The sequence below is a fragment of the Cebus imitator genome, unplaced genomic scaffold (genome assembly GCF_001604975.1).
Source record: "Cebus imitator isolate Cc_AM_T3 unplaced genomic scaffold, Cebus_imitator-1.0 Scaffold18, whole genome shotgun sequence".
Classification (NCBI taxonomy): Eukaryota; Metazoa; Chordata; class Mammalia; order Primates; family Cebidae; genus Cebus; species Cebus imitator.
The window spans coordinates 4,646,586-4,660,856 of NW_016107333.1; the positions used below are offsets into that span (position 1 = coordinate 4,646,586).

A 14,271-nucleotide genomic window follows, 5' to 3' on the forward strand; every position below is an offset into this window, starting at 1 on the left:
GGGCATGGTGGCATGTGCCTGTAATCCCAGCTACTCAGGAGGCTGAGGCAGGAGAATTGCCTGAACCCAGGAGGCGGAGGTGGCGGTGAGCCAAGATCGCGCCATTGCACTCCAGCCTGGGTAACAGGAGCGAAACTCCGTCCCAAAAAAAAAAAAAAAGTAAACTGGAGATCAACCAGGCCTGTAAAATCAAGAAGAAAAAAAAGAAGCCAGAAAGTATTAATATTTTATATTTTCTTTCCAGATACCACTCGTGACAAGAAAAATCAGCAAAACTTGAAAAGGGCATTGACAAAATTTCGAGAATTCCTGGAGCTCTCTAGCTCTGCTGTTAAATGCTTCTACAGCTGTCCCTTCAGAATTGCCCAGGTAATCAGAATGGCTAAAATTATAATCACAGCCGGAAGTGTTGGCGAGGGTGGGGAACAACCAGAAGTCTCCTGCATTTACTCATAAAAATGTAAAATAGTAAAAACCACTTTGGAAAAAGTTCTGGTCATTTCTTATAAAATAAAACTGGCCAGGCATGGTGGCTCACACCTGTAATCCCAGCACTTTGAGAAGCCGAAGCGGGAGGATCACGAGGTCAGGAGATCAAGACCATCCTGGCCAACATAGTGAAACCCCGTTTCTACTAAAATACAAAAAATTAGCCAGGCATAGTGGCATATGCCTATAGTCCCAGCTACTCGGGAGGCTGAGGCAGGAGAATCTCTTGAACGCGGGAGGTGGAGGTTGCAGTGGGCTGAGATCACACCATTGCACTCCAGCCTGGGTGACAGAGCAAGACTTCGACTCAAGAAATAATAAATAAATAAATAAATAAAACAAAACGATACACAATTGTCCAGGGAATGTGGCCCAAAACATTCCATAGTTTGGAGACAAGGAACTACGTCCCTGGCTCCTATACACTTTGCCCTCTTAGTTTGGAGGTAAGGTCAACCTGCCATTGAGGCCAGTATCCCTGGATTTCACTACATACCAGCTCTGCTCCTACTATTAATAATTGCCAGCCTCTTGCAAAAGTATATGCTGGTCACAAAAAGGAGCTGCCAGAGAGTATGGTTGATCCAACAAGCCAGACATTTTAAAATTAATCTAGTTATTCATTATTCAATAAATACTTATACATCTACTAGGTACCAGGCATGCTAGTGGGTAGGGGAAAATAAGAAAAACCTACAGCTCTTACTCATGTAGGGTCAAAAGTATCAAGTAATTTAGTCTCTCTGTACATCAATTTTCTCATCTGTACAATGGCGATCTGTAAAATTGGGAGGGTTTTTATAATTTACACTGTTTACAATTCAGTTGTGGTTAAATGAGGCTGGGCGTGGTGGCTCACGCCTGTAATCCCAACACTTTGGGAGGCCGTGGCGGGCAGATCACTTGAGGTCGGAAGTTCGAGACCAGGCTGACCAGCATGGAGAAACCCCATCTCTACTAAAAATACAAAATTAGCTGGGTGTGGTGGCACATGCCTGTAATCCCAACTACTCAGGAGGCCGAGGCAGAAGAATTGCTTGAACCCAGAAGGCGGAGGTTGCAGTGAGCCGAGATCACACCATTGCGTTCCAGCCTGGGCAAAAAGAGCGAAACTCCACCTCAAAAATAAATAAATGAAAAACAATTAATTAATTAATTAATGAGATAGCATATGGAAAATGCTTTGCTAAATGCCTGTCACAGTTAAGTGCCCAGTAGATTGTACCTATTATAATCATTTGAAGGACTTTATATACTGCCAAATGCAATGAGAAACAGAATGACATATTCTTTTAGTATGTTGTCTCCTGACAAGCCATTTTAGTTATCCCTGGGGACCTGTCAGCTGTGTAACATTAGGGCTTTTTTTTTAGTCCTACTCTTATAAAAGTGTGACTCTTTCTTTCTTTTTTTTTTTTTTTTTTGAGAAGGAGTTTAACTCTGTCACCCAGGCTGGAGTGCAGTGGCACGATACCGGCTCACTACAACCTCCACCTCCCGGATTCAAGTGATTCTTCTCCCTCAGCCTCCCAAATAGCTGGGATTACAGGCATCTACCACCATGCCCAGCTAATTTTTGTATTTTTAGTAGAGACAGGGTTTCACCATATTGCCCAGGCTAGTCTCGAATCCTGGGCTCAAGTGACCCTCCCACCTTAGGCTCCCAAAGTACTGGGATGACAGATGTGAGCCACTGTGCCTGGCCAATAAAGCTTCTTTCTAAACGTCAGAGCAGCAGACTGGGTGCGGTAGCTCACCCCTCTCATCCCAGCACTTTGGGAGGCTGAGGCAGGAGGATCACTTGAGCCCAGGATTCAAGACCAACCTGGGAAACATAGCGAGACCTCAGCTCTACACATAAAAAAGTTAGCTGGGTATGGTGGTGCACGTGTGTAGTCCCAGCTACTCAGGAGGCTGAAGTGGGAGGATTACTTGAACCTGGGAGGTCCAGGCTACAGTGAGCTGTGATTGCACCACTATAGTCCAGCCTTCGTGTCAGAGCAGCAAAAGGCCATGCACAGATGCTAGCAGTGGACATTTAGGTTGCTTCCACCTTTTCACCTTTGTAAACAAGACTGGGCTAGGTGCACGGCTCAAGCCTATAATTCCAACACTTAGAGAGGCTGGGGGCAGGAAGATCGCTTGAGCTGGGAGTTTGTGGCCAGCGTGGGCAACATAGTGAGACCCCTGTCTCTACAAAAAAAAAATTTTTAATTAGCAGAATGTGGTAGCACGTGCCTGTAGCCTCAGCTACTCAGAAGGCTGAGGCAGGAGGATCACTTGAGCCCAAGAGGTTGAGGCTGCAGTGAGCCATGATTGTGCCCCTGCCTGGATGACAGAGTAAGACGCTATCTCCAAAAACAAAACAAAACCACAAGACTCAAAACAGCATTGTACATCTTTGTCCACTTCTCTGATTGTAAACTTAGAATCAAGTCCTTGTTCAGGGCACTTTCTATCATACCATATTTCCATATTTCTTGGAAGTTTATTTTCCTCATCTTTTCAGATTTTTGAAGGTTTTCTTGATTCCAATGAGCTCTTCCAGTTTGTAACAACTACATTTGATACCCTGAGAAACCTGAAACATCCCTGCACCCAGCGATCAGCAGGAGAATTACTGCTAACTTTGGTAAAAAATGCAGAGTCCCGATTTGAGAAGGTAAACTTTCAGTGGCCATTTCCTGCGTTCAAAAAGCCAGTAAGACCTCTTCATTCCTGTAGCTACTGAGGTCTCTGCTTATCCCATTGAGCTGAGAAAACTACTGATAGGTACAGGGTCAAAGGCCTAGTCTATTTAGTCACAAATACCCATTCAAACATACACCAAACAGCCACTGTGTATGTAACTAGGGAGGGAGATTTTGTTTTTTATCTAAGATGTGGTCCATATTTCCTAGAAGAGTAGACTTTTTCTGGGGAGATATAACTAACACATATGAGAGTGACTTTAATTTAGAGACTCATCCAGATGGATTAAAGGTATCAAGATTTAAAAAGCTGTAAGTGGCTGGGCATGGTGGCTCATGCCTGTAATCCCAGCATTTTGGGAGGCCGAGGCAGGCAGATGGCTTGAGCTCAAGAGTTCAAGACCAGCCTTAGCAACAGAATGAAACCCTGTCTCTACTAAAACTACAAAAATTAGCCAGACACGGGGACTCACACTGCAATCCCAGCTACTTGGGTGGCTGAGGCAGGAGAATCCCATGAACCTAGGAGGCAGAGGCTGCAGTGACTGAGATTGTGCCAGTGCCCTCCAGCTTGGGCAACAAAGTGAGACCCTGCCTCAAAATAAATAAATAAATAAATGTAAATAAAAAGCCGTAAGTGACCCTAGAAGGAGGCAGACTTAGAAATCTTAAAATTAAGAGAATTTATCTACATGTATTTAAAATTAACACATCAAGAAATACCTATATAATTATGTAATTTACAAATAAAGAAGGCCATGCAGGAAGAGATAAAAGGGATGAAAGTAGTTGTCTCTGGAGAGCAGACCTAGGGAAGAGGGAGGAGAGCATCTTGAAATACCACTGGACTTTTTAAATCGTGTGCATGTTGTTCCTGGGTACAAATAAAAAGTAATTTAATAATGATGAGAAGCAGCCGGGTATGGTGGCGCACACTTATAATCCCAGCACTTTGGGAGGTCGAGGCAGGTGGCTTGCTTGAGCCCAGGGGTTCAAGACCAGCCTGGGCAACATAGTGAGACCCCATCTCTACAAAAAGATTTTTAGAAATTAGCCAGGCATGGCAGCACACACCTGTGTTTCTAGCTACTTGGGAAGCTGAAACAGGATTGCTTGAGTCCAGTGAGCCATGATCATGCCTTTGTATTCCAGCCTGGGCAACAGAGGGAGCCCTTGTCTCAAAAAACAGCAACAAATAAAAAACAAATTTTAAAAACAACAACAAAAAAATGATGATCACCCTTTATTTTAGCCTGTTAAAATAACAAAGATGCAAAAAGAATGACAGGATAAGAGCATGGTGAGCTGGGCACTTGTATCAGTTGCTTGCCTCTAGCAGCTAAAACACCCAGTAGGTAGAAGCTTAACCAAAGGATTTATCCTCTCACATAACAAGTCTGGACATAGAGTATTTTCCAGGATTGATTCAGTCATTCAACTGTGTTATCAAAGACCCAGGGGTTTCTTCATCTTTCTGCCTTGTCTGTTCATGTGGTCATAGGGTAGTCAGGGCAATTTTGGACATTCTGAGAAGAATAGACTATGTCCAGAAAGAAGAAAGATGTTTGCTTCCTTTTAATGTCTTTATTCAGGGAAAAAAATCTTTCCCAAAAACCCCGGTAAATAAATGTACTCTTGTGTTTGTTAGCCAAATGCTTTGGTTTTTTTTGTTTGTTTGTTTGTTTGTTTGTTTTGGAGGGGGGGACAGTGTTTTGCTCTGTTGCTCAGGCTAGAGTGCAATGGCACAATTTCGGCTCACTGTAACCTCTGCCTCCCAGGTTCCTGTGATTCTTTCACCTCAGACTCCCAGGTAGCTGGGATTACAGGCGCCCACCACAATGCTCAGCTAATTTTTTCTATTTTTAGCAGATATGGGGTTTCACCATGTTGGCAAGGCTGGTCTCAAACTCCTGACCTCAAGTGATCCATCCACCTCAGCCTCCCAAAGTGCTGGAATTACTGGCGTGTGAGCCACCATGCCTAGCCTACTGGTGCTGCTAATGGCCATTTTATATTAAGTGGTTGGGGTGTGCCTCTCTGAGAAGTTGACATTTCCACAGAGACAGGAACCTGTGCATCTGTGGGTGAGAAGAGTGGTCCAAGCAGAGAACTGGACCAAAGCCCAGTGGCTCCTATTTCCCTTACCTGAGCCTGATGGACATCTCTGGGAAGAAGAGAGGTAAGGAGTCCACTGCCATTCTCAGAGTCACCATGGAAAAAGCCCAGCTTCCTTGCAACAATTTTATTAGTTTGTCTTGTTATAAAATCAATACATCATTATTAAGGAAAAATTAGAAAAAATATAGAAGCAAAAAAATCTAATATTCTATCACTCAAAAGCACATTATAGACAGCTTTGATTATAAATCCTTCCAAATTCTTTATGTGTGTATACACACATACAGATATATATTTTAAGTAGTTTTCATCAGAAACTTTAAAAAATAATGAACAGTTAATTTAAAAGTCACCCCCTAGGAGTCGGGTACAGTGACTCATACCTGTAATTCCAGCACTTTGGGAGACCAAGGCAGGAGGATCACTTGAGCCAGGAGTTCAAGACCAGCCTGGGCAACATAGAGATACCTTGTCTCTACCAAAAATACAATTATCTGGGTGTGGTGGTGTGCGCCGGTAGTCCCAGCTACACAGGAGGCTAAGGTGGGAGGATCACTTGAGGTCAGGGGTTCAAGGCTGCAGTGAGCTGTGTTTGCACCACTGCATTCCAGACTAGACAACAGAGCAAGACCCTATCTTTAAAAAAAGTCACCCCCACCCAGGACCTTTCAGAAATGGCTACAATATCCTCAGTAACCATCAGCGTCCTATAGGATTACAGTCTTAGTAATTTCTTTTTCCTCGTCAGGTACCAGAAATTATGGGAGTTATCTGTGCCCATCTATCCATAATCAGCCAGCCTAGAGTCCGCCAACAAATCATAAGTACCGTGAGTTTATTTATATCCAGGCCCAAGTACACAGATGTAGTGCTCAGCTTCCTTCTGTGTCATCCAGTGCCATATGACAGGTAACAGAACCCTGTACAGCCTCTGGATTAAATTGGAGTATGTGACATAGCTCTGGGTATTGCGAAACATGGTTGTCTTGAAAAATCCAATGATCCTCTTGTAAAGAAGACACAATATAGATAAAGCTGGTGATATAAATCAGAACATAATGCATAATCCTCAGGAAAGAATCCCACAGATTCCAAATGAAGAACATCTGTAAGATAATTGAACTGGACTCTTCAAAAATGTTAACATCATAGAAGTAAAACTGGTGGTGGGGGAACTGTCCTGGGTAAAAAGGTACTCAGAAACATACCCAAGTGCACTGTGTGACCTTGACTGAATCCTGGTTCAAAAACAAAAGCTATAAAAGAAAGCCTGGAGAAAATTTAAATATGGAATACTATACTAGAATATTAAATTACTATAATTTTCTGGCCAGGCACAGTGGCTGACACCTGTAATCCCCACACTCTGGCCAAGGTGGGGCAGATCACTTAAGGCCAGGAGTTCAAGACCAGCCTGGCCAACAGGGTGAAACCTCATCCCTACTAAAAATACAAAATTTAGCTGGGCATGGTGTCAGATGCCTCTAATCCCAGCTACTTGGGAGGCTGAGGCAGGAGAATTGCTTGAACCCAGGAGAAGGAGGAAGTTGCAGTGAGCCACGATCACACCACTGCACTCCAACCTGGGCGACAGAGTGAGACTGTCTCAGACACACAAACAAAAATTAGTGTAATTTTCTTAGGTGTGAAATACTATGGTTATGCAGAAGGATGTCCTTATTCTTAGGAGATAAAATACTCAAGTTATTTAGGGGTAAGGTGTCATAATGTCTGTAACTCACTTGAGAATGATTTTGCCTAAAAATAAGGAAATAAATATATACCTTGAAAAAGTAGGGCCGGGCATGGTGGCTCATGCCTATAATCCCAGCACTTTGGGAGGCGGAGGCAGGCGTATCACAAGGTCAGGAGTTCAAGACCAGCCTGATCAATATGGTGAAACCCTCTCTCTACTAAAAATACAAATATTAGCCAAGCGTGGTGATGTGCGCCTGTAATCGCAGCTACTCAGGAGGCTGAGGCAGGAGAATCACTTGAACGCAGGAGACAGAGATTGTAGTGAACCAAGATCATGTTGCTGCACTCCAGCGTGGGTGTCAGAGAGAGACTCCATCTCAAAAAAGTAAATATGTATACATGAAAAAGAATGGAATCAGAGAGAAGATCAAACAGAATGGGTGTTTTGCATATTTTTGTGGGCACATGGTAGGTGTAAAGAAGTCTTTTCGAATAGTGTTTTTCACATTTGGAGGCACCCTGGAAAGTTCCACAAAGATGCCTATGGAGGAGGCAGGAGGGCTTCAGAAGAAAGTCCCGTGCCCCCACCCATTTTAACCAGAGCAGCACCTCTCTTTATCTGCTTTCTCCATTGTGATTCTGGGCAACTATTTTATTTAAGAAGAGATTTCCCTGCTTTAAACTATTTGAAAACAATTGTTTTAAGTGAATGGTTCTCACATAATATCTTGGTGTAGTGTTTTTTATGTCATCTATACTGAACTAAATCAAAGAGTGGAAGACTTTTACCCATTCAGAGAAAAAAATAATACAGATTTTTTTAAAAACTGGGTGTGGTGGCACACACGTGTAATCCCAGCTACTCAAGAGGCTGAGGCAGGAAGATCGCTTGAGCCCAGGAGTTTTGGGCCATGGAACATGATGGTTGTACTTGTGAATAGCCACTGCACTCCAGCCTGGAGCAATAGTCTTACTTTTTTTTTTTTTTTTTTCCTGAAGAGACAGCAACTCAAGCATAGCTCCCTGCATCCTTGAACTCCTGGGCTCAAGCGATCCTCTCGCCTCAGCCACTTGAGTAGTTGAGACTACAGATGTGTGCCACCACACTCAGCTTTTTAAACTTTTTAAATTATTTTAGCTTACTCTTGTATATTCCTCAAACAAATTGTTCTTAAATGTTTGGTATTTGCTATAGCTTATCTGTACTTGACTCTTATATAAAAATAAATATTTCGTAGGCCGAGGTGGGCCAATCGCCTGAGGTCAGGAGTTCCAGACCAGCCTGGCCAACATGGTGAAACCCCATCTCTACTAAAAAAAAATACAAAAATTAGCCAGGCGTGGTGGCACGTGCCTGTAATCCCAGCTACTTGGGAGGCTGAGGCAGGAGAATCGCTTGAACCCAGGAGGCGGATGTTGCAGTGAGCCAAGATTGCACCACTGCACTCCAGCCTGGGAGACAGAGCAAGACTCTGTCAATAAATAAATAAACAAATCTAAGTACAAAATGTTAAATATATTTAATTTGGTTTTTTGTGAGTTTGAGACAGGGATTTTCTCTGTCACACAGGCTGCAGTGCAGTGACACAGTCATAGTTTACTGCAGCCTAGACCTTCCAGGCTCAAGCAATCCTCCCACCTCAGCCACCGAAGTAACTGGGACTACAGGCGCACACCACCAGACCCAGCTAAATTTTTTATTTTTTTGTGGTTTCTCAGTGTTACCCAGCCTGGTCTCAAACTTCTGGGTTCCAGCGATCCACCTGCCTCAGCCTCCCAAAGTGATAGGATGACAGACATGAGCCACCATGTGCTGCCCTAATTAATTAAGTATACTTTCAGCATTATTCTGTTGTTTGTATTTGTTCTGCCTCTGGGAGGACTTTCAAAACTGCGGTAAATCAAATGCAAACTATGGAATCTTTTAGAAATGTAAGTGACTTACTCAGGAAATGTTATTCTGATTATGTTTTTGTCATTTACTTGAAGTTCATTATGTCACAGGGGAGTGACGACTGGGCCAGTGGTGCTGGGGTGAAAGAATTTACCAAGACAGTTGCGGGTAGAGGAAGGCAAATTTATTAGAGAAAGTAGGAAAATAACGGTGCCACAAAGACCACAGGGAGCCTGCAGGAGAGAAGCCGACTCTGGGGAGACAGAGGCTTGCTGGAGATTTGATAGGATCATGTTCATGCTGTATGTTGAAGAGGGCTTTGTGCAGTATTGATAATGTCAAGTTGCAATGAGCTAACTTGCAGGAGTCTGGTGATAGCTGGGCACCAGAGGATGGTGAGTTAATTGCGCAGGAGGGCTGTGTCCTGGATCATGAAGAGAAGCAGACTTATAGCTTATTTGCTTTTTCTTTTTGCTTTCCCCTGCTCCCGCCAGCCTGGCTTCCTTTCCCTAATTAGGACTCCACACGTTAAGTTGGTTTACATATAGATTGGGGTGATTGTTCTTAGGAGGCTGTTTAAAGCATCAACTGGCCGCGCAGGGTGTCTCAACGTCTGTAATCCCAGCACTTTGGGAGGCCGAGATGGGTGGATCATGAGGTCAGGAGTTAAAGACCAGACTGGCCAAGATGGTGAAACCCCGTCTCTACTAAAAATCCAAAAATTAACAGGGCGTGATGGCAGGCGCCTGTAATCCCAGCTACTCAGGAGGCTGAAGCAGAGAATTGCTTGAACCCAGGAAGTGGAGTTTGCAGTGAGCTGCAACTGTGACACTGCACTCCAGCCTGGGCAACAGAGTGACTTGGTCAAAAAAAAAAAAAAAAAAAGCATCAACTATGTGCGAGGTGCTATTAGACCCTAAAAGTAATGGATAAGACATGCACCCCACCCTTAAGCAGCACAGTCTGGTAGCCATATAGATGAATAAGTATTCAAAACTTAAGTAGGGTGTTCTGTGGAAGTCCCTAGGTCTGGACTTGATTAGATGAAGGGTCAGGAAATGACTTCTGAAAGCAGAGCTGCCCCCAAGCTGATGAATGCTAACAGCCAGATGGCAGGTCAAAGTGGCGGGAGAGAAAAATGGATAGTAAGAAGTGCTCAGACACCAGGGATCTTTTTGCTGTGATAGAAATGTTCTAACAATGGATTTGCGGTCATGGCTGCACGACCTTGTAAAATTAAGTCGGTGAGTTGTATGCTTAAGACAGGTAATCGTTATGGTGGTAAATTATAACTCACTGAAGCTGCTTTTTAAAAATAGTCAGAAATTAGCAGCGATTGATTGGGACCAACTTAGAAATGGGATAGCAGACTTTATACTACAGGAGTTGGGAAGCCACTGAAGAACTTTAGTTAAGGAACTTACATCATCAGATGCGCATTTTTAGTGTGACTCTGATGGAGATGTGTTAGAGGCTGTTCTGCCAGACAGGAGGAAGGACAGGCAGTTAAGCAGGTGCACCTTTTTAGGAAAAAGATGATGATGCCCTGATTAGGGCAATGACTCCAGAGATGGAGAGGAGGAAGGAGTAAAGAAACAGGAGCAGCCAGGTGCAGTGGCTCACACCTGTGATCCTAGCACTTTGAGAGGCCAAGGCGGGTGGATCACCTAAGGAAGCAGTTCCAGACCAGCCTGGCCAACATGGCAAAACTCCGTCTCTATTAAAAACACAAAAATTAGCTGGGCGTGGTGGCGAGAGCCTGTAATCCCAGCTACTCTGGAGGCTGAGGCAGGAGAATCACTTGAATCTGGAAGGCAGAGGTTGCAGGGAGCCAAAATTAGACCACTTCACTCCAGCCTGGGCAACAGAGCGAGACTCCATCTAAAGAAAAAAAAAAAAAGGAAAGAAAAAAAGAAATAGGAGCATCTGTAGGCAGGCCTTGATTGAATCAGAGAGGAATGGCAGGGAAGAAGAAGGCATTCAGGCTAATTCCCTACTCGTCAGTTTTTGGCTTTGGAGGCCAAGTTAATGGTGATATCATTTACTGACACAGGAATTACACTACATTTTCACCACTGACTATTTCTCTGTGGGATATGAAATACTTTGAGAAACTCAATTCACTAATACAGGACCAAATCAAAGAAGTCATAGAGTGCATATGTGACATGTGTCCCTCATACTACCCTGGTGCAGTACTCTGTCCTAGTAGTCCCCCAGAAGAGACAAGTGGCTGTTTCTCTTTCTATTCCATAAGGATGCTACAGCAGGATATTTGTTTTTTGTTTTTTGTTTTTTTTGAGATGGAGTCTCAGACTGTCATCTGGGCTGAAGTGCAATGGCGAAATCTTGGCTCACTGCAACCTCCACCTCCCAGGTTCAAGCGGGTTCGTGTGATTCTCCTGCCTCAGCCTCTGAGTAGCTGGGATTACAGGTACACACCACCACACCCAGCTAATTTTTTGTATTTTTAAGTAGAGACAGGGTTTCACTATGATGGCCAGACTGGTCTCGAACTCCTGACCTCGTGATCCGCCCACCTCGGCCTCCAAAAGTGCTGGGATTACAGGCATGAGCCACTGCACCCAGCCTAGGATATTTGCTCTTAAATATGTAGGCATCTTCAGTCTCCTAGCACAGTGTTTGTTAAAGTGTCTGAAACACTGCCTCAGAATCCCCTATGAAGCTTGTTAAAAATGCATCTTCTGGCCAGGCGTGGTGGCACTCATGCCTGTAATCCTAGCACTTTAGGAGGTTGAGACAGGTGGGTAGCTTGAGCCCAGGAGTTCAAGACCAGCCTGGGCAACATGGTGAAACCCTGTCTCTACAGAAAATGCAAAATTAGCCAGTTGTGGTGGCACATGCCTATAGTTCCAAATAGGAGGACGAGATGGGAGAATCATCTGAGTCTGGGAAATTGAGACTGCAGTGAGCTGTGATTGTGCCCCTCTACAGCCTGAGTGTCAGAGTAAAACCCTGTCTAAAAAAAAACACAAACAAACAAACCAAAACCATCTTCCAGTACCCTACATCAGACCTACTATATATTTGGTCAGGACTCTTGTTTGGAAGTAGCAGAAACTTAGCTGCTCACACTACCTTAAGGAATTGTATAGGCTTATATTACAGGAAAGTCCAAGGGTCTGTCTTCAGGATTTAATCCGGAGACTTAGTTTATTTCATCAGGGCTCCATTCATCTCTCAGATGGATTTGCACGAAAGGTGGCAAAGATGGTTACCATCAGCTGGAAACTGCAGTGGAAAGGCTGTGTCATTTCCCCTTTAGCTCTGAGGGATGTCCTGGGCCAGGACTCTGATTAGCCTGGCTTGGAGTCAGCTCCCACCAAACTACACCAACCAAATAGGATTATTAAGGATCTTGAAAAGGTGGTTTCCCAACAGGATAATGGGCAAACAAAACCCATGTCACAACTACAGAGTCAGAATCACTGGAAGTGGGAAGATTTTTTCCAGTTTTTAAACTCTCTGGATGTTTCTCACACTGAAATTCGTGAACCATTGGCTTAAAGGCTGTGTGCTTTCTAAATTCAGATACATTTTCAGCACACTTAAAATGTGCAGCAAACCAAAAGCATTTCGCAACGCTTCTCTCACAATAAACAGCTTCTCAAAGTACTTCATTTATTCCCTCAAGAATTCAGAGAAAATAACCAAGGGTAAGTAAACATGGGAATTTCTTTGTGTCATCCCAGATGAATGTTCCTCCTCGGCCATCTCATCATTCAGCAGCTGTGAGATTTTTCAACAGCCTACATTGCCTTTCTGGCCTTTTCTTTAGGAGTCTTTTAGGACCTTCTTTGTTTTATTCACAAATTAGAATCACTAGGATGAGGAGTGAAATGTTGGTATATTTTTTAAGGCTCTCAAGTTTTAGGATGATTCTCACTGTTGGAAGACCACTTTTTTCTTTCTTTCTTTCTTTTTTTTTTTTCTGAGATAGTCTCACTCTGCCACCTAGGCTGGATTGTGATTTTAGCTCGCCTCAGTCTCTGCCTCCTGGGTTCAAACAATCCTCCCACCTCAGTCTCCTAAGTATCTGGGACTATAGGCACACACCACCACACCTGGCTAATTTAGCATTTTTTGTAGAGACAGGGTTTCACCATGTTTCCCAGGCTGGTCTTAAAACTCCTGGGCTCAAGTGATCCTCCTATCTCGGCCTCCCAAAAAGGTGACTGGTCTGGATGGATTGAACACAGAGTGTGTGATGGGGAAGTGGTGGGGCTAAAAAGTTAAGTCGGGACCAGGTTATGAATGACCTTGAAGTCCATGCTGAGACAATGGGAATTTGATTCGATAAAACCTGGGGAGTTTGGAGGGTGGGAGATAAGGGGAGGGAGAGCATTAGGACAAATGCCTAATGCATGTGGGCTTAAAACCTGGATGACAGGCTGATAGGTGCAGCAAACCGCCATGGCACACACATACCTATGTAACAAACCTGCACATTATGCACATGTATCCCGGAACTTAAAGAAAATTTTAAAAAATTAGCTGAGTACAGTGGCTCACACCTTTAATCCCTATAGGGAGGCCAAGGTGGGCAGTTCACTTGAGGTCAGGCGTTTGAGAGCAGCCTGGCCAACATAGCGAAACTCCAGCTCTACTAAAAATACAAAAATTAGCTACGCATACCAAGACTAGCTCGACTGTAGAGACCCGCACCCAGGCGGCACTGAAGGAACTAAGAAGCAGACACAAAGAGTGCAAAGTGGGACTACCAGGGAGCTCACAGCCTTCCAAGCTGAGAGCCCTGAGCAGACGCTGACCCATGTATTTATTCTCTCTAAACAGGTGATTATTATTATCAAACAGGTGTTCTGTGTTTTCCATAGAACCAAGATAAACTGGTCAGGCAGCTGGTGCCTGCTTACCACTGATGAAAGACAAACTAGACAGCATTCTCCATGAGGGCGCCACGGGGGCAGGGTCACATATTCCATGCTTAAAGAATTGTTTTAACCGATGATATACATAGAAATTGTTTTACTACTTTAGAATGCCCCAAGCAGTTTTCTGCTTGGGGGGCTGGCTGGGTTTTCCTTGCCATCGTTCTCAGCAAACTATGCAATTTATCATACACGCTAGGACTTGTCCCACATGGACGTGGTGGTGGGCGCCTATAATCCCAGCTTCTCAGGAGGCTGAGGCTAGAGAATTGATTGAATCCAGGAGACGGAGGTTGCAGTGAGCCGAGATCTTCCCGCTGACTTCAGCCTGGGTGACAGAGCAAGACTCCATGTTAAAAAAAATAATAATAATGATAAAAATTTTAAAACAAGAAAATTTAGAGCAATAGGAATCCTACTCTGCCTTTTGGCGAATAAATTGGTACAACCACTTTTTTTTTTTTTTTTTTTT

General features: G+C 43.8%; 1 protein-coding gene across 2 annotated transcripts in view; it reads left to right on the plus strand.

The window, feature by feature from the left end:
- MROH8 (maestro heat like repeat family member 8) overlaps positions 1-14,271 on the plus strand; it is a 49,681-nt gene that overhangs the window by 35,047 nt on the left and 363 nt on the right. For both annotated transcript variants that reach the window (XM_017512350.1, XM_017512357.1), the window contains 3 exons: positions 245-369; positions 2,999-3,151; positions 6,046-6,206. In XM_017512350.1, coding sequence (XP_017367839.1) covers positions 245-369; positions 2,999-3,151; positions 6,046-6,206 — 439 coding nt within the window. The remainder of the gene's footprint in view (positions 1-244; positions 370-2,998; positions 3,152-6,045; positions 6,207-14,271) is intronic.